The sequence below is a fragment of the Labrus bergylta genome, chromosome 6 (assembly GCF_963930695.1).
Source record: "Labrus bergylta chromosome 6, fLabBer1.1, whole genome shotgun sequence".
Taxonomy (NCBI): Eukaryota; Metazoa; Chordata; class Actinopteri; order Labriformes; family Labridae; genus Labrus; species Labrus bergylta.
In genome coordinates this window covers 13,798,420-13,819,002 of record NC_089200.1, presented here as the reverse complement: position 1 = coordinate 13,819,002, position 20,583 = coordinate 13,798,420, and the positions used below count along the sequence as shown (strand labels likewise).

Below are 20,583 nucleotides of genomic sequence, written 5' to 3'. Positions count from 1 at the left end.
GTGGGGCTTTAAAAAGGCAGGGCCGGAGGTCTCGACAGCCACACACACTCCTGTGCGCCTGTGCCTCGGCTTTTTGGTTTTGATGCGCTTACTCTGAAAGCCAGCTGTGTCTACCTCTTCAGCCTCCTGGTCACTCCTCGGATAAGAGATGCAGATGCCAAACTCTGGGGCCCCGAATCTCCTGCTCATCCTTCTGGGCCCCTTACTGTTGGCTGTTGGCCAGGCTGCAATGGAAAGCCAAGGTGAGGAGACGGCATAGCTATTATTGCTGCCTGCTGTTGGGATATAAGAGGCACTTTGTGGTCAGACAAATGGACAGCACAAACAGGTAACCTCAACCTGCTGAAAGGGTGAGTGTTGTGAGCACTGAAATATGGATACGTGCAGCTGTGTAGGTGTAACAGCAAGTCTGTAGATACACAAAAGCATGAACAAGGATATTTTTACCTGGGTCTACCTGTTTGTGCAAAATGTGGGATGGACTGTTTGTCTTTCCGTTGTTTTTAGTTATGCGGCCTGAGGAATTTCCCTTCTTTAATTCCTTCCCTTGGAGCCTGGAGTCAGTGAGCAAGAACAGACAAAAACCAAAGTGTCTTTCGTGTTTTTTGCTTTTTTTTTTTTTTTTTTTTGGTGTCATTTCGACACCTCTTGTGGAACCATTTTTCTGTTCTAGCCCAAGTCCAAATGATTTAAGGTCTCAGGCCCCTACAGACTCACTTGACTGAAGTGGCCCCTTACATTTCCACACATGCACCAGCACTAAGTATTTTAACTGAACATATATTTGATTTGTATACCTTTGAAATTTACAAGTTCTGCTCATCTCCATCCTTCTAGCATACTCATCTTATTCTCTACTTTTTTGTATTTCCATTTAGAGCTGTATGACCTAGAGAAGGAACCAGCCTATTGGGACGCTCAGGCCAAGGCAACACTGGATGCTGCGCTGAAACTCCGCCCCCGAGATCACCAGGCCAAGAACATCATTCTGTTTCTCGGTGATGGTAGGTCACGCTGGCAGACGGGAATCTGTCAAAGTTTACATTCACTGCTTACTAGGTTGTGGTTGAAATTTGAGACGGAAAAACTACAGACAAATAGAGCTAATCATATATTGCAAAACAATGCTCAAGTGTGTTCGGTTACAGAGTGTTGGCTGTGCTCAAAATGGATTTAGGAAAACAGGCTTGGAAAGTCAGACTGTGTGTAAGTGGTAGCTCGGCATTTGTCTTGATTCACTGGATCTGAGGAGCCAGAAATCTGAGTAAAACTAGGAGAGCCTTAGTCATTAGTACAATTAAAATGCATTTTGTTTTTGATGGTCTTGAAAAGGAAATCCGGGGATTGTCTGTGTGATGACTGATCAGAAAAGGCTAAAAAGTCAGACATGCATCTTTAACAAAGGAAGTTCATATATTTTCTTGTACAAGCAGCAAATGCGGGTTATCCTTTAATTATAAAGATGATTTTTATCAGATTAGAGGTCCCTTTTGTCGCCTAAACCGCAATATTTTGTGTTAAGAAAGGATCAAACAGATTATCAAATGCCACTTACCCAACCCTACCCCTTAGTGGCAGTTTTGTCTCTTTTGGTTGCTGCTGAAATGCAAGATATTCATCTCAAGTCTTGGTTGAGGCCTCAAAAGAGCGACAAAGAGAGTTAAAAAATTTTAGGGAGCAGGGAATACAACTGGAAAGGAACGAAGTGCTGCATCACACTTAGTGTCTGACATGCACTCATTTTGTAGGACTTAGTACAAATTGAATAAAAACTTCTATTCAGAAGTTTTCTATTTTAAAGCTCAGGAGTTGGTTGATTATTTAAGGTGTGGATTTTCCCTCCAAACAAGGAAACTGTTTTGATTCAGTGTTGCACTGCACATTTTCTTTATAGCACACTTCTTCTTCACTTCTTTTGTTGGCAAATCACCATATTTGTTTGCCTTACATGTTTAAGGGCTGGCTTTCATACACTCTTGAAATGCTACACTACATGCTTCATTCTCAGGCAGAGTATTGTGGTGTTATAGTGACTGTACTGTCTACCAAAGGGTCGACTATTTCGAAATGGGTAGACTTCAATCTGGATTGGATTGTATTTGAAAAAAACTTTCATATTAATTGTAATGTATGGGGTATACTTACTGCTGCCTTACCAGCAGAGTCATTTTTGTATGGGGACTTGTTATAGAGATTTACAGTGTTTTCCTTGTTAACTACCAGAATATCTGCTTTAAATCAGGCGTACTGGGTTATAATTCTGGGTGGTCGGGGCTGAGTTTTCTTTGAGCATCTCTCCAGTAATGCCCTGCCCAATGCATGTGCTCAGTTTTATGACTGTGAAGAGAGTTGAGTGCCTCACAGTGACATGGACTTTATAAAGAATGGTTCTGAAAGTTAGGGATGAAATCCAATACTGACTAATGGAAGTGATCAAAGGGTTATACTGTTTGATGTAACATATCATAAATAGACACATGGCATATCTGTGTATTTAATGTGCTATTCCAGTAACAGTCTGAATACTTGCCCAGGGAAGTCATTGTTGTTCTGTTCAATTATTTCTTTTGAAGAACAAAAAACATGATCTAAATGGCCTGCCCAATTGGTAATTAGGTTGATTTTTATGACCTTGACTTAGCTTACTTTGAGTCTTACTAAATCATTTGTGTTCCCTCGATGTGACACCAAGAGTCAGAACTTTCAAACAAACTTTTTAATATTTCTGGGCAAGCTTTTTAACATGTTCCCAACTCAACAGAGGATATATTACTGGCTTGGAGATGATAGTACAGCAAAACATTCCCATGATGTGAATACTTCTAAATAGAGTTCTAATTTATTGGGCCTAATTGAAACATCTATCAGGCTGGTCTAAAGCGCTCGCTTGGCCTAAGTGAATTAAGGATGTGTACAAGGGATTGTATTAATTATCATCCATTTTTTGAGAAGCATTCAATCAAAGTTTCATAATCCCATTCTCTTTAAAAGCCAGATGCACCTTACACAATGTGGGTGCTATTTGTGAAAGTGAGAACTGTGTTGATAATACACAAGCAATGACAGCTAGAGCCCAACGTTAATGCCATTCATTATGTCATTTGACAGCCAAAGCAAAAGAAGCTGAAAGTATTATTGAGAGGTTGTTTCGGTGAACCTTTACCAGTCAATCATTGTCTTCCAGGGATGGGCGTGTCTACAGTTTCTGCAGCTCGAATTCTGAGAGGTCAGATGGAGGGCAGGTCCGGCGAGGAGACCATGCTGGCCATGGACACCTTCCCATATTTGGCACTGTCAAAGGTGACTGCAGAACACAGTGGAGATTAAACTTATCCGTCATGTAGTATATATACAACTTGTCAAAGTATCCACTTCAAGAACATTTCCAAATTGGAAGAGCACATAGGTGTTTATTATTTATATCCATCATACAGTAAATACCAGTACACTAAACTTCAACAGATTATTCTCATGCGGAAAGGCCAGTTAAGATGGCAAGCAGTACATTAAGACTTTTCAGTGAAGAATTGTTAAAAACATGGCAACATTTGTTATTATGCCTGCACACCCTGACCTGAACAGACAGACAGACAGACAGATATAAAGAAGTTTAGTTTAGTGTGTCCAGTTTTACATGATTTGTTTCCTTATCATGTTACTTCTTGCCCCATACCCGCCCACTCCTCCTAAACAACTGAAGCCATTGTGTGAAAAGATTTTGAAGGATGCTCACATTTTAGTAGAGGCAATGAAAACCGATTTAATGTCAGTTTAAAGATGAATTAGGCTTTGCGGGGGATTATAATCCCTCAATTGTTGCGGTTTTAGTCTAAGTGTAAGTTAAGGGTTAGTATTTCTTTAGATCTCTGTGTTCTAAAATATAGATATTAAATATATGTTTGGATACATGTTTATTTCCTTTTTTTAATTGTGTTTGTCTTTTTTGGTCAACAGACATACAGTGTGGATAAGCAGGTAGCGGACAGTGCTAGCACGGCTACAGCCTATCACTGTGGTGTGAAGGCTAACTCTAAGACAGTTGGGCTAAGTGCTAATGCAGTGGCCTACGAGTGTAACACCACCTTCGGTAATGAGGTGTACTCAGTGCTGCGACGTGCTAAGGCACAAGGTGAGGACACTAGATGTACATCTAACAATGTAAATTTCCCCATTGTGGGATAAATAAAGGATTATCTTATCTTATCTTATCTTAGATGACTTTAAGGTCTGAGTGTGATGTGTAATGGAAAGTTCAGCTGGTTTGAATTCTTATCTCAAGAAGTCTAATGACCATATACGAGGAATAAAACAATCATCTGATAAATCGTACACCAGTGTCAAGATTTATGGTTCAATGTTTAGAATTTCTCACTGACCAGCGTACACTTTTGTTCTTGTGGCTGTCAGTGTCTAAAATAAGATATACAGTATGTCATACTGGGCAAAATGAATAAAGAAATAATTGGATTTTTAAAGGAATTACTGGCAACCATGCTGGAAAATATAGAAATCTTGCCAAAAAAGTTTAAATTTATACAAAGCATATATAAATAAATGTATTTCCATGGTGATAAGCTTTAGGTTGGCTCTTTTTCAGGCTTTAGTGGAACCATTCACCCTCTACATCTCTAGCTATGAGGCTCCATTACTTTGTCAAGAAAGACTAAGCAGCATAACATAAGAAAAAATTTAAAAGTTTTACCTTCTGTGCTCATTAAAGGACACATTGTCATTTGTCTGTTGTTACTTTTAAACCAGTATCATAGAAAATGTTTAAAGTGTGTTATTGCCCTAACAGCTTAACCTCTGATGTGGCTGTGTCTCTGCATCGTTTAGGTAAATCAGTTGGCGTGGTAACCACCACACGTGTCCAGCATGCTTCCCCGGCCGCCGCTTACGCCCACTCTGTTAGCCGCAGCTGGTACAGTGATGCAGATCTTCCCTCCAGTGCACGCAGACAGGGCTGTGTCGACATCGCAACACAACTAGTTACCAACGTTGACATTGATGTACGTATAAGAACAAATCACTGTTGCAGATTTCTTAAAAAAAGGTATTTGATTATCTGATTAAGGGCAGGGTATAAAATCATGTGGCCTCCTGCACACTTAAAGCAACGCCCAGTCTAAGGCTTATCTGCAATCATTTTATGCTCTGTGATAATCTTTTAGATTAGAGGCATTTTACCTGTATATTGCTCGTAATTAAACCATGTATATGATCATGACACCTTTTCTTTGTAAAGTGACTTTGAGTCATTGTGCACATTGGATGTCTGAATGGATTGAGGTTTTGGATAGACCACCTATTTATCACCAACGACACTCGCTAACTTACACAGATAATTTGCATTTTAAAACCTATTTAAGCCTTCTATACTTTTCAACTTGACCCTTATGATTCACAAAGCCTTACTGGTTTAAAGTTTGTCCATATTAGCAAAGAGTTTTTAACATGATGGAAGGTGAAAGGAGTTAATAACTTCTTAGGTTAGAAAATAAGCAGTGGAAGCCACAATGCTCTAATATAAGGGATGTATAATTATTAAGTAGGTTGACCATTTTGGGCTGCTTCTATTCATAATGAGTGTCTCTGGTGTTCCTTTCAGGTGATTTTAGGTGGAGGGAGGATGTACATGACACCTAAAGGCACCCCAGACCCAGAGTACCCTACCTCCAACTCTCGAAAGGGGGACCGCAGGGACAAGAGGAACCTCATTGACGTTTGGCTGAAGGCTAAACCAGTAGGATTAATTTACACACCTGGTCAATATTAACTTACATTTTAACATTAGTTCACATATTTGTGTGTTTTCCGGTTTGTTTTCCAGAAAAAGAAGTCTCACTATGTTTGGCACAGGAGGGAGTTTGAAGAGATAAATGTTAAGACTACTGACCGGCTCATGGGTGTGTATAGAAGTGTTAACAGCTTTCAGGTTGAACTGATAATCAGACTAGTGAAGTTTATAAAACACCAAGCTGATAGCACACACAAATGCGCACACACAAACACACACACACACACACGCACACACACGCACACGCACACACACACACACACACGCACGCAAGACAGTTTCACACAATAAATATGAACACACAATGATAAACATATTTAGCTCACATAAAGATAACAGACCAAAAGATAAACCTCTTATCAAAGTGATGAAACTTTCCCTATGAAACAGGAGCATTCCAGTAAGTTCAGCGTCTATATTTACAGGCGTATGAAGTAGTCATGAAGAAGCTTAAAGCTAACTGGTATTATCTCCATAAACTGCAGTGATGAAAACCAAAAGGTGATTGCTGCCTGTGAAGATTTCAATAACAGCTAAGCAGATTTAGAACTTTTTTAGTTTGGAACATCTGTATTTCCTTAATACAGGGTTCACAAATTGATATGTTTCGTCTGAAATCTCTACAGAAAACAGAACATGTTATTCAAATTAGAGTAATGAAATCGTATTAAAATCATTGTAGGTATGATGAAGCATGTTTCTGATCAACCAGAAACATGAGCCAGTGGAACATGTTGAAAAAGAATAATCACTGTTATTAACTTCTCGAAATATAAACAGTAAATGCATATTCTTGTAATTGGTGAAATATTTCATTTATCACCTTAGAGAAAACCTGGATTTTGACAATGGAATATTAGAAAGGTTTATTATACAACTCAGTCAGTCTATGTAGTAATGCAATTGTCCAAATACATGATATCACTGCCTCAGCTTTCTGTTCTTAAGCTCTCCTGATATGACATACCATAATGCTATCACTATTCGGTGCTAGTGCTACGACCTCTTTAAACAAGTATTTCTTATTACTGATGGTTCCAGGTCTTTTTGAGCCAAAGGACATGAGATTCGAGGTTTTCCGGAACGGCACACGTGACCCCTCCATAGTGGAGATGACGGAGAAGGCCATACGAATCCTCAGCAAGAATCCCAAAGGATATTTCCTGTTTGTGGAAGATGAGTAGAAGAATCCTGTGATGTATTATTTCTTTACAGCATGCCATAAGAAGCATCACGACAAATGATATCCATTCAATTTATTTCAACCCTGGTATGTCTTTTGTGACCCCCAATAATCCGATTTATATCCTGATGTAGAGTTAGAGAAAACATTCCTGAAAACATGAATACATGGTTTTACTTGTTGATTTGAAGCAAAGTCTTTATTTTAAAGATATGTTTTAAGACAGAACACCTCTTTTTGGCTGTAAGGCAAAGACACCATGGAAAATGAATCTCTCTTCTGCTAAAGGGATTCTCTGGGAGCGGTACTTGGTCCAGGTTTAATTAGCTTGTTTGTTGTTTGTTTTTCTGTTACGAGGGAGAATTGATCACGGCCACCATGACGGCATTGCTAAACTGGCCCTGACAGAAGCTGTGATGTTCGACCGAGCCATTGAGCGTGCTGCACAACTGACCAGAGAGTCGGATACTCTTACTGTGGTGACTGCAGACCACTCCCACGTCTTTACTTTTGGTGGTAACACACCGAGAGGGAATCCCATCTTTGGTAAAGTTAAAGGCACAAATATTGTATTCACACTGAACTGAAACATAATGAATGTGTTGCAAATTGTAGATCTAGCCCATAGAACTTCTTAAATGGATAGTACATAATATTTGATGCAGCTTGCATGTGAAAAGCTTCCCATTTCCCATTTGTTGAAGTGAGTCAAAATGCATTTGATGTTATACTGCCACCAATGTCCTATTACTCACCTTCTACTTCATTATTTGTCATACAGGTCTGGCACCAAAGAAAGCTGATGACAAAATGCCTTTCACCAGCATCCTTTATGCAAACGGTCCCGGCTATGTGCATATAAATGGAACCAGAGGGAACATCACAATGGTGGATTACTGTAAGAACAAACTAATGTCTTTCAGATGTGGCGCTTGTCTCTGCTGATGTGTGTTCAGACAGTGTGAACTGATGTGGTTATGGCTGACTCATGCCTGTGTTTTTCTCTTGAAAGCAAAGATGAAAAATGATGTTTATGGAATACATTGTGCTGTCTTTGCTGTGTACGTGTAACTATCCTTAAAAGAGCTATTTCCATTTCTTTGTGGAACAATTAACAGCAGTTATCCAGTTCCTCCTCCGCTTGTTCTGCACCATTCACTTCAGTCATTGCATGACTGTATATACTTAAAGGTGGAAATATCTATCTCCAGGGATGAGTTACCTTTTAAATACCCCATTTTTTTTTTCTTTTTGAGTGAACTGGCGTCACTTAATGTTTTTGGAACCAGTGGTTGTGTCTCCACACAAGTCAGCTGTCACCTTCAGTAAACATGCAATTTCAAGTGACGCATTCATTTCTTTAGGAACCCATCTGGAGCCAAAGAGAATAAAGGCCTGCAACTGATTTTTGCAACAATAAATCCACAAAAATACAAAGACATAATCCGGAGCACAGCGAAGTCTGCAATCTTCTTGTTTTCCAGGACTGTATGCTTGTTTTGAGGGAGGATAATAGTTATGTAATCAGTCAGCACACTTCACTTAAGAAAAGTCAAGCAGTCAAATACTGTTATTTAATCAAAAAAGAGCTCAATTAGGTTTTGAAATGTTGTAATCAAGTTTAATTAAGTAAATTACAGAACATTTGCAAAACACAAAAAGCCACAACAACAACCATGAGGGTAATGTTATCTTTATTGAGGGTATCCTCAGAGTCTCTCTGTTGTGGGTGATATTGTAACCAAAACAAAGGTAATCCAGTGTAATCTAAAGAACTGTAAAATGAGTCATTACAGACGCGTGATTTCAAGATGGATACGGCAGGATATTCAGATTTGGAGGAAGAATAAGACTTGATATTTTCATAATTTAGTGATTTATTTGGGATTGTCTTTAAAGCTAATTTTACATTAAAAGTTGAAGATACAGGCAAAGAGTTTCCTTTAACTCTTTTGTTTGACACATGTGTCTGTACTCATTTCTCTGCAGACGATGAGGAGTACATGCAACAGGCTGCTGTCCCGCTGGATGCTGAGACACACGGCGGGGAGGACGTGGCAATCTACGCCAAAGGCCCCATGGCTCATCTATTCCATGGGGTGAAAGAGCAGAACTATGTGGCACATGTCATGGCGTATGCCGCCTGCTTAGAACCCTACACGAACTGCCCTCCTCACCCCCACAGCCACACCTCGAATGGGTCTCTGAACACATCCTCAAGCCTCTTGTTTGGCCTGCTTGGACTCCTCTGGTTCCTCAGATGACCCCCACCCCCCAAAACAAAGCATATAAAACACACCTTACATAAATACATTTTATGCACGCAGCAACACAACCATTTGAAGGTGAAGACACACCTAATGCAGGGAATAACATTTACAACACTTTGTCTAGCAGATACATACATTCATCCTGATCACACAGTGTACTTTTTCATGAGCTTTAAACCTAGAATGCATGTGAGATTAAGGCTAAAAGTTGCTTGCAGAAGCTCCCAAATGCAAATTAGCAAACAGGCCAGTACTGCAAGCTGGAACACATGCAAATATGCAAACATGAACACACACACACACACACACACACACAGGCCTTTAAAAATAAATTGCGTGCAAATGCATCTTTATGCAGCCAGCGGCATTTGGAATGATTTTTACAAACATGCAACATGACAAGAAACTTGCATTAACTTATTTTATTAGTTAGTTAGATTAATGTTCATCTTTTCATTCTAAGTTAAAGTTGTGCGCGTGCTTGGTTCACTCAGAGCCATCTTTGCAAAGGGCTGTTATTTACTCATCAAACATTAGTCTGAGGCTTTATCCAGAATAACTTGAAAACAAGCAGGTTGGTTGTGGGCTCCCTGTTTAGCTTGTGTGAGCTCAGACAGGACATTCAGCTGTTAACGTACATAGTGGCAACTTAATAAATGACTGTATGATGGAAAAAGCAACAGGAGCATGCCATAAGCTGAGACACCAACAGACCATACAGGGAATTGTAAAATGTACTGTGCCTATTTCAGGAGTGCAAAAATGTTCTTGTCATTGCTACTATTAAGTTTGTATGTTAACCTTCTTTTGGTCTTGAATACTAAATATATTCTCTGTAATCTATATGGATTGTACATGAATGTATTTTAGAAGCACATTTTATAAATGTATTTTTATATTGTGTTTTTGCAAATGATAAGGATAAAAATTACACCTTTTCTTTTTAGGCCATTCTTTTTGGGGGAACCTTAGAGGAGGGCAAATGTCTGAAAAAGCCTGGGGATTTTTAAAGAACAATATATGCAATAAATACTGGCGTTAATATAAAAGCTTTGATTCAAAGGAATCACACAATTTTAATGGATTGGTTGGAGTTAAACTTTAGTTTATTTCATGCAAGCACACATGAAAGATGTTCCAAATCATTGGATATTTCCAAAATCCAAATACATAGCCTGAAAATGTGGAATATTGCTACAAACATTTGTAATAACAATCAGGTAATCAGGGCATCAACAGAATAAGTCAGAAACAAAACAAGATTGATAAAAAGCATGTTTACTTCTACTCATTCACTTTATAAGATTTCAATAACACAGTTTCATAAAGGACTGACATTTGTTACAATCTCCTGGAGGAGTAACATCTGAAATAACACCTTAAGTTAATGGGAATTCAAAGACATTGACCTACCACATGACCTTTAAATCCCCTCCGTTTATCATTGCATCAGAATCTGTGAAAATCTAGATCCCTGCTCTGTCATATCCTAACATATTTTGTTTTGGATTTGTGTAATCCTTTTATTGGTGTCTTTTTCAGAGGCCTTGCTGACTTTTTCAAAAGCTTTCTCTGTAAAAAGTTCAGACACTGATTCTGACATTACACCATGACCTTGTGTTGGTCTGTGTCAGTGAGTTTAAAACTTCACTGCTGAAAAATCCACATGGATGTACAGCTTGATCTACCTGTACAGACACAGACACATATGTCATCAATAAATACCACATTAAACTCAAATCAAATAAATGGCTGCTCTGTTAGAAAACTGTTTCATAAAGTTAGATAACAACATAATGATGTATACATGACATCATAAAACAGAGTAATCATAACCACCATTAAATGCTTTGTGGTGGCTGAAACAATACTGACTGCAGCTGTTCCTGGTAAACATTCAGCAGATATATTTCAGCTGTCTTTGCACCTCAGCTGAAGAAAGAAACACTACATTAACAAATACAGACTAAGGATGAATTAAATCAGATTAAATTAAATAAATTTATTGGGTGATTCATTTATGTGTTTTTTTTTTCTTTTTTAGAGTAAGAAAGTGTGATAATAATACAACATCTTACTAGATTAGTTTAAAGCTACTGAGTGTTCAGAGCAATCAGTTGGGTGCTTTGTCAATTACCTTACTGATAGAACCCAGGGTTTAAAGTTAGAAGGTGCTGCCTCAGGTGTTCTACAAATCCACATGGGGGTACCTCAAGGTTTTGTTCTGGGCCCACTTTTAGTGACTATCTACAGTATAAGAATTGCCTTGAACAGAATATGACAAAATCTGCTTTTACTGTTCTATGCTAATGAAGCTATTATTTACTGTTTTGTTGTTGTGATTTAGTACAATATCAGCTTTGCCAGGGAAGAAGGTTAAGAAATCTCTGGGTTTTTACCTGATGACAACTTGCTCCTCAGGGAGCACATTCAGTATTTTGCTAAAAAAAAAGCCAAATGTTTTTCAACGTTTTTCTATAGAAGCAAGTCCTGTTCCTCCTTTTACGTAAAAATAAAAATAAATCTACCATTTTATCTGTTCTGGATTATTATTCTGGATGCTCAGTCTTAATATGCTGGACAGTGTGCATGGGGCACTAAGACATTCCACAAACTGTGGATTTCTTACTTACCATTGTACTTCATACTCTACAGTAAACTGGAATTTAAACTGAGAATGCAAGAAAGCTGTTTGGTTTCCTGCACCTTTTGCTTGAAACTATTTACAATCTGATTTTAAACTGGGTGCATGTATTGTAACCTGTGACTCATGTTGAAAGGTTATTTCATGTGCCCTTTGCTCCTTCGCTGTAGTTATAAAAAGAGACCTCACTGTGTGGATACACACGCCTGTACTGAGGGGGTTTAATTTCATATTTTTAATTTCCATATTCAGCGCCATGGCAAGCAGACATAAGATTATTTCTACTGGATTACTTCTTTTCATGTCAGTGCATTTGACTCTTTCTTTCTCAGGTAAGAATATATTACATGTTGTTGCTGTTGGACAAAAGTTTTGTATCCGCTGTCACACTACACTTACACAACTGGATTTCAAGGATAAGGAAAAGGCATGCCATACTTTAGCAACCCGATCAAATCACTTTTAATTAAAGACAGAAAGACAAAAAACCTTTGTTACAGGCCAGGGTTGCTTCCTTGAAATTGTCGGTTAATCTTCAAATTGTACGAAATATACTTATATATCTGAATCCCAATTGGTTTATAAAAGATAGTCATTTGCTTCATTTATATATAACCATAAAAACTAACAGTACAAGTTCACATTATCAACCTTTTGGTTGTTCTTATATATGAATAATGATGGTATCTTGTGACTTTCCACTAATGGGGAAATTGCATCATCAGCTTATTTTATGGCTAATTTTGAAAAAGGAACTTATGTAAGAAGACATTTTTAAACAGCTTTCTTGCGAATCAAAGAAAATAAAAGCATCACTTGATGAAGTGTGTTATGTCACTTCTATTAATATATGACACTGTATTTGTATTACTGGTAGATGAAGAGCTCCATGCCAGCTACTGGAACCATCAAGGGAGAGAGGCTCTTCACAGTGCCCTGAGCGCTCAGCGTAATTTGCACCAAGCCAAGAACCTCATCCTATTCCTGGGGGACGGTGAGTCTGAGAGGGAAGCTTTCCCACAGATCAAAGTCTTTTAAATATGGAGCATTTGTCTCATTTATTTCAGCTTGTTTGATCAGGTGAAAAGAAGCACTATGGGATCCTAACAGTTTCTTGGGGAGTAGTTCACCAACAGAGAAGGAAAATGCACTATGTGACCCCAAAAAGCTGCGGGTTGTGGGTAGTGGGAGATGAATGTTCACATGTGATCACCAGCAGTTACTACTGCTTGGAAAGCCAAGTATAACAAACCGAACTAGGGCTAAACCGCAGTTCACTCTGCATGCAGCTATTTCCACATGCTTCTTTAAAGGAATACCAAAGAAGATGAAACATAGAAACTCATCGAGAACTTATTGAGCTCTTTGATAAAGTGTTAGACACTTTTGGACAATCAAATTAGTTTCAAGTTTCAACTCCCCAAAACTTTAAAATCTGTAAAGATGGTAAGCTGACTATTGTACTCAGGTAAAGGATTGTTTTTGTTATAATGCTGTGTGGTAGAAAATCTGACACAAACTAACTTCTAAAGATGATTATTACTGCTGTAAAATATTATTATGGGACCTAATGGGATGTCTTTTGGCTTTTGGAGCCAGCCTAAAGTGGACACTCTGGGAAATGCATTTTTTGCTCTTCCTCATTGGCTTCATTTGTCAGCACTGGAGGTTGCCACTTGTTTCCCATAAATAGGAACAAAGGTAGGCACATTTTTTCATCATCAGTTTTTTTGCCTTGACCCCTCACCGCACCTTGACCCCTCTCAAAGATAAAGTTGTCACTAATCCTCCATATCTTGTGTTTACTTTGTTTCAAGATCCGTATTTGGCACCTCCGCTTGATAAAATAAATTTATGGGTAAAGTGGGCTGTAGCCTTTACTCAAACAGACCTTCATGCTGATAGCGGCACACTGAAGATATTATATTAATTAATTACTAACAATTTATCACTCTGTGTCATACACAGGTCTTCTACAAAGAAACACACACACACACACACACAGTTGTGTCCACTGAGGCATGTCCAAACGATTAATACATTGATGAGCTGTCCTTCCCTTCATTGTTTCAAAAGCTTGTAAAGCTTTAAGTGCAGTTCTTTCCATCACTCTTAATGTGAAGAGATGAGGAACAAGGGGGGGGGGGGGGGGTATTCCTTTATTTTAGAGACAGGACAGTGGATAGAGTCAGAAATAGGGGGGAGAGTGGGGGATGACATGTGGGAAAGGAGCAACAGGTGGGATACGAACCTATTGCGTATTGGAGGACTATTGCAACCGTACATGGGGTTCACGAACTATCCACTAGGCTACCAGCGCCCCCCAGAGAAAAAATGTTAATGTTAATGTTGAAGCTAGATGTAACCCACTAGAAACAAGGTTATGCAGTATATCTACCTGCAATGCAATAGTTTTAATTATTTATTAATTACAAAGCCTGTTATCAATTTGATCATTTCTTTAAAAGATTTATAGCACCAAACATATCAGAAGGAATACATCATTTGCAGTTTAGGATCAGAAATTCCCAATGACATAACAAAGCTGATGAGGTTTTTGTGCCATGGTGCGATGGACTTTAAATGAAATATATATATATTTTTAAATATCAAGTTTGAACCAAAAAATGTGACATACAGTATTTATGAATGTTCGATGTAAACTGTCCACCACCTGTGGCCGTAAATAACTCTGATGTCATTCACCACCCTTTAAACTCTCACAACAGCTGATCCTTATGAAGAGCACAATGATGGCTTTGTGCTAGGCTGACTGACATGACCTAACACTCAGGTGTGTTTCCACCTGCTCACAGGTATGGGGATACCGACTGTGACTGCTGCACGGATCCTCAAAGGACAGTTGGCAGGAAAGTCAGGGGAGGAGAGCAGTCTGGTTATGGATACTTTCCCTAATGTAGCCCTTTCCAAGGTGACAGACACTTACACTGAGTGAATGGAGATACCACACACTCTAATACCATCTCATGTTGAGCAAAAAAAAATAAAAATAGAACCCAGCCATGAATATTATCTATTCTACTCAAAGTCTTGGCATGAATGAGAATGAAAACCTGAAAAATGCATCAAACGATGAGTGTGTGATTATGTATCATGATTATATCCCCCTGCAGACGTACAATGTGGACCAGCAGATGCCAGACAGTGCTGGCACAGCAACCGCATACTTATGTGGTGTTAAAGCCAACTATGGCACCCTGGGTGTCAGTGCCTCCACCCCAAGGTACAACTGTAGTGCTACCAAAGGGAACGAAGTCACATCCATTCTGCACCGCGCCAAACAAGCAGGCAAGTCTATGCATATGTGCTCCAAAAACGTTAAAATAAGTTAGATATAGACGTATAGATTACATTTAATCTTTCCAATATGGACAGTAACAAATAATGCAATGTTATGTCTCTGTCTGATTTTTAGGGAAATCTGTGGGAATTGTCACGACAACTCGAGTGCAGCATGCGTCTCCTGGTGCGGCCTACGCTCACACTGCAAACCGCAACTGGTACGCTGACACTGACCTCACCCCAGAGGCTGTCAAAAATGGCTGCCGGGACATTGCTTACCAGCTGGTTCATAACACAGAGATAAATGTAAGTCTGTCCTTTGTTTTTTTAAAGCTGGGATGACAGAGAATCCCTAATGAGATATTGAAAAAAAAAATACCTAGTAAGAATTTGAAGGCAAAATTTGTCTAAATGATTTGATCATTACTAGCCAACATGATGGTTGAACTGAGATGCAATGTGCAAAAATTTAAATCCCAAACAAGAGTTTAACACACATGTATTTCAAAATGAACTCAAGATACTCGCGCCCTAATGAAATGGTTAAGCACTCAGTGAGGAAACTGTCCTCATTATCTGCCACTATCCTGCAAGATCAGCGCAACTTGTGACAGAGGCCGTCTTTCCTCTTGGTTGTTGAGGGTGAAGACGGTGTGCGTTCTTGATTCAGAGGTATCAGTGCTAACCACCAAACTAATATTCCAACCTGCAGGGCTGACCTTTCAAAAGCGTGGTCCACGGGAAAAGGCATTTCATTCAATCTCCAATTTATTTATCGCCATTCAAGCCTGTCTAACAGCATTATCAAGTCCAAGTTTGCCCACTGTTTCTCCTCCTCCCAGGCCTTTGGATGACGTCACTTTCTGCCAGCCATGGTGAAAGAAATCTGGAGTTTCCATCCCTGTCCTCCATTTTAATTAGTTCATAGTGCTCAGTTCTGCATAACTCTGGTTCTGGAGGATCGATCCATGCCCCTGTCTTTCACTGAATCGCTCGTCCAATGCATAGTCTTGTCTGCTCCATTGTTCTGTAACCATGTGATCTGCCTGTGAATCATCTTTGGCCCCTGCTCTTGGATCCTATCCTCTCCTGTCGACGGTCTTTTAAGCCGTCACATGGACTTTTCTTAGTTTTAAGCTGCACTATTCACAGCAGCCACTAGCTGGGTTAATTCTTAATTTAGTTAAGAAAAAGATACCTGGGCCCCACCATTGCAACCTTATCCCAATGTTTTTGCTGTACTGATAAGTAACATTACCTAACACAGTTTAAACCAAGTGTTTTTTAAGATTATCTTTTGAGCTTTATGTTTTTACTTAATAGGCCAGCTTTAGAGATACAGGAATTGCAGGAAGAGAAAGTGGGATTTGGCATACACAAATAGAGTCAGGATCAGGAGTTGAACCTGCAATGAGTGCAGTGAGGATGAGCCTCTGGACAAGGAGCGCCTGCTCAACCAACTGAGCTAAACCAGCACCCTGTGACGTCACTATTTTTACTGCCACTTAAAGCTGTGTGAAGTATAGATAGTGTATATGTAAAAAGTAAAGAGTATGAAGTATGCATCAATAGCCCCTAATGTCTGGTTCAAGGTCATACTTGGTGGAGGTCGCCAGTACATGTTCCCCAACAACACTCAGGACCCAGAGTATCCATCTTTTACAGGAGTCAGGAATGACGGAACACATCTTGTAACAGAGTGGATGAAGAACAAAAAGGCAAGTGTTAGATCTGATCGTTTTCAACATCTGCTTTGAGTTGAGTGTGAATTAATTATTTTATTTTATTTTTTGTGTTTTTTATATTGATTCCTACAGAATGTTGAATATGTTTGGAACAAAGCTGGCTTTGATGCTGTAAACCCTGCAACTACAGACTTCCTGATGGGTAAGATGAACTTTAGTTTACTGAACATGTTGTAAATGAACAGGACCTCCCATATAAGGCAAAGCAAAAAAATAAGACATTCTGACCGATTCTGTCTTTACACAGACATTGTCTTTAGTGTTCTTCCACATTTTGGACTACCTTAATGTTGCTGAGATGTTATAGTTTTGATAATAGATTTCTTGAAGACAAGATATTGCCAGATTGAATAGTGAGATGCGTATAAATGATTTGCAAAAGTGTCCTTCTGAAAACGGACAGGGTAAAAGATTAATCTTATCAGAGTTCTAATAAATACATTCTCCTCTTTTATTGGCCTACTTTGCGATTGAGAGTGATAACGGAAGTATTTTAAAATCTTTATTTTGCAACTTGAGTTGCATACATCTAATCACATCATGGCACATACACAGCAAGCTCCACTCAAAGTCCCTTTGGAGTATCTTAAAATTGCCATGTGTCTGTTTTTCTCTGCATTTAGGTCTCTTTGAGCCCAAAGACTGTCGCTACGAGTTAGAACGTGATCAGTCCATGGACCCCTCCCTGACAGAGATGGTGGAGAAAGCAATTAAAATTCTCAGCAAAAACCCAAAGGGCTTTTTCCTCTTTGTAGAAGATAAGTATGATTGTTTGTTACAGTTAGCTCCCAGACGGAACAAAACTCTTTAATCTAAGTGAAATTGTCGGTTTAACTGTCTGTTTTACAATAAAAATTACTACTTAGAAATGTCAAGTTATTTTTTCAAAGTTTGGATTTTGGGCTAGAAATACACACAGTTTATATGCCTTTGTCCACATTGAAATGAGATTTGAATACTTAACCCTCTATGTGGCATTTAAATATTAAATAAATAAGACTTAAAACATACTGAATTCTATAGAAAAGCTATGCTATTGATCTTTATTAGAAAGTTATGTTCTTTTGGACTTTAAGTGGGAGAATTGACCACGCTCACCATGACGGGAAGGCCAAAAAAGCTCTGTATGAGGCAGTAGAATTTGACCGGTCCATTGGGCGAGCGGCTGAACTGACCAGTGAGCTGGACACCATGTCTGTGGTCACCGCAGACCACTCCCATGTCTTCGCCTTTGGAGGAGGTTCTGCACGTGGAAACTCAGTTTTGGGTAAATTTCACACTCAGAATGTACATGTTGGATAAGGGATGTTTTATGATAAAAACTGAAAACCATCAGGTGTATTAAGTTTAAAAACACCATTAGACACTTATTTATCCTATGATTTCCAGGTGTGTCTCGCTCAATGGCGGAGGACGACAAACACTTCACCATGGCTGTGTATGGAAACGGACCAGGATACCAAATTGTCAATGGAACTCGCCCTGATGTAAACGAAACAGTTTCATGTAAGTGAACACAGAGAACTTTTAAAAAGACCTTGCAGTAGTATAGCTCCATCTTGTGGTGAAACAGGATACCTGCTGTAGAGACACAAAGATCAGCTGAGTCTGTAATCTACATAAAGAGTGTTTAATAGGATGAGTCTCCAGCCAGTCACCCATACAAAAAAAGGTAATAGCTTAACATATTATATTGTTTCTTTATTAAACAGATTTAAAGATGATCCCTTAAGCATGTAATTACCAAAAGTTGTTTTTCTACATTTATTGCATTTTGCAGATATGGGGATATTATACCGATAAGATACATTTAATTTGATTAAATACCAATGTTTTAAAAGACATATAATCCTGCAGAGACAAAAATAGTGAACTTTTATTGTATTATAAGCATCACAACAAAACAAAACTGTTCCAATTTTTTTCAGAACTGTTGAAATGATTCACTGATAAGCCTGTCTATCACTTTAATCAACTATAAGTTACCAACTGTGTGCTATTAATAATTGTTTAAAACATAACGCAGGTATAGAGACGCTCTTTTATGATTAATACATTAATGTGATGCAGTACAGAGTTTCTTGTTGTGTAGTTGTTTTGGACTCTATCATTTTGCCAGGTGTCTCATATACAGGCCCTCTATGCAAACTAAATGTCTATGATTTCTTTATCGTTAAAATAACTGATTTAATACTCCCTCGTTCATTCCTCCTCAGCGGGTAATGATTATCGTCAGCAGGCTCCTGTCCCACTTGACTCAGAGACTCATGGCATAGAGGACGTAGCCATCTTTGCCAAAGGTCCTATGTCCCACCTCTTCCACGGAGTCCAGGAGCAGAGCTACATAGCCCACGTCATGGCTTATGCCGCCTGCCTGGAGCCCTATGAGGACTGCAAACTACCCCCACCAAACCAAGCTGCATCCATCCACCCCAGCCTGCTGCTCCTCGTGCTGGGCCTCCTCCTCCTCTCCCTCTGCTCAGTCTGAGAAAACAGCCTCTGGGGAAAATGTCCTGACCTTGGGATAACTTGTGATATATACAATTTTGGTTAAAAAAATGAAAGATTATTCTTCCTCCTTATTCTTCATGCTGAACTTCAAGTAAAGAATTAAGAGCTGTATAGTCGCTTTGAAATCACTGCCATTCATTTTCTCCTGTTCAGATGAGCTTTCTTTATTATAAAAAGCAGCAGTGTTTTGGAGCCAAGATTTTTATCACTCTCTTAAATTTATTTATATGAAAATGTGTTTGTATTTTTTTTTTATATTTGTGATTAAGGACTGATTTTGTAATATTAGACAAAAATTGATTATTTGTATAACACTACTTTTTATTTTTCATTTATTTATGGAAAAACTGTAAATGAATGATAACTTACATTTACACTTTTTTACATTTCTTCTTTCTACAAAATTATTACGAGTCATCTCCTCCATCTAAGTCCCCTTAGTGAAAGGGCCTCACTTTCTCTTTAGTCGTTTTCACATATGCACTCCGGATAATATCTAATCCTAGATAATTACAGGAGGACCGCTCCAGAGATTCTCCCGACCTAGCCGTTCACAAATGCTCCTCACAGCGGGGGACTTACCCTGTCAGAGGGGAGGGGGGACGGGGGATTTCCTGAGGTAAACTAACAACGCGGAAGCAACAGAGTCCGCTACACAACGTAATGAGAATATTTGCCTTTATATCTATGTGTAATCCAATGGAATGACAACATCCACAAAAGAGAGGAGAACAACATACTGACGAAAAGAAAACATAATGCAGCTATATATAAACGTCATTCTCTTCCTATTGGCTCAAATTTAAATATCCGGAGTATATGCGACCACGTTCAGACATCAGCTCACTCTGACTTTTTGCAGAAAAAATACTAGGGGTCTGGCCGGACAAATTCAGAGTAAAGTCTGCGCAAAAAATGCGGCTGTTTGCGTTCACACATAGCCTAAAGCCCCTCTGAGTAGCCAAATCTCCAGAGTTTTTCAAGAGATTTCCGTATGTATGAAAAGGGTTTATGTGTGAAAAGGGTTTTAATGTCCACTTTGGGTCTATGATTTGTTGTATTGTGTTTTGGTAGGAATAAAATGTATTTTGACAAAATAATTATTTTTGTTTTCTTTTATTTGTATTAAA

General features: G+C 38.8%; 2 protein-coding genes across 2 annotated transcripts; both read left to right on the top strand.

Moving 5' to 3' along the window:
* alpi.1 (alkaline phosphatase, intestinal, tandem duplicate 1) lies at nucleotides 1-11,785 on the top strand. Its single transcript, XM_020641553.3, has 11 exons — nucleotides 1-242; nucleotides 879-1,004; nucleotides 3,185-3,300; nucleotides 3,955-4,129; nucleotides 4,837-5,009; nucleotides 5,609-5,743; nucleotides 5,831-5,906; nucleotides 6,839-6,973; nucleotides 7,335-7,526; nucleotides 7,762-7,878; nucleotides 8,970-11,785. The coding sequence occupies exons 1-11, from the start codon at nucleotides 149-151 to the stop codon at nucleotides 9,242-9,244; spliced, it is 1,614 nt and encodes a 537-aa protein (XP_020497209.1). The 5' UTR covers nucleotides 1-148; the 3' UTR covers nucleotides 9,245-11,785.
* Nucleotides 11,786-12,066: 281 nt separating this feature from the next.
* Nucleotides 12,067-20,553, top strand: alpi.2 (alkaline phosphatase, intestinal, tandem duplicate 2). The gene is made up of 11 exons (XM_020641564.3): nucleotides 12,067-12,226; nucleotides 12,772-12,888; nucleotides 14,711-14,826; nucleotides 15,029-15,203; nucleotides 15,331-15,503; nucleotides 16,790-16,915; nucleotides 17,015-17,084; nucleotides 17,566-17,700; nucleotides 18,018-18,209; nucleotides 18,332-18,448; nucleotides 19,159-20,553. Exons 1-11 carry the CDS (start codon nucleotides 12,151-12,153, stop codon nucleotides 19,428-19,430), a joined length of 1,569 nt encoding a protein of 522 aa, XP_020497220.3. The 5' UTR covers nucleotides 12,067-12,150; the 3' UTR covers nucleotides 19,431-20,553.
* The last annotated feature ends 30 nt before the right edge of the window (nucleotides 20,554-20,583 follow it).

Bases quoted from the DNA above. Each gene is read 5' to 3' on its own strand.
- alpi.1 (XM_020641553.3), top strand. From the start codon at position 149: ATGCAGATGCCAAACTCTGGGGCCCCGAATCTCCTGCTCATCCTTCTG. The intron at 1,005-3,184 runs GTAGGTCACGCT...ATTGTCTTCCAG, and splicing joins CATTCTGTTTCTCGGTGATG to GGATGGGCGTGTCTACAGTT. The intron at 3,301-3,954 runs GTGACTGCAGAA...TTTGGTCAACAG, and splicing joins CATATTTGGCACTGTCAAAG to ACATACAGTGTGGATAAGCA.
- alpi.2 (XM_020641564.3), top strand. From the start codon at position 12,151: ATGGCAAGCAGACATAAGATTATTTCTACTGGATTACTTCTTTTCATG. The intron at 16,916-17,014 runs GCAAGTGTTAGA...TGATTCCTACAG, and splicing joins AGTGGATGAAGAACAAAAAG to AATGTTGAATATGTTTGGAA. The intron at 18,449-19,158 runs GTAAGTGAACAC...ATTCCTCCTCAG, and splicing joins TGTAAACGAAACAGTTTCAT to CGGGTAATGATTATCGTCAG.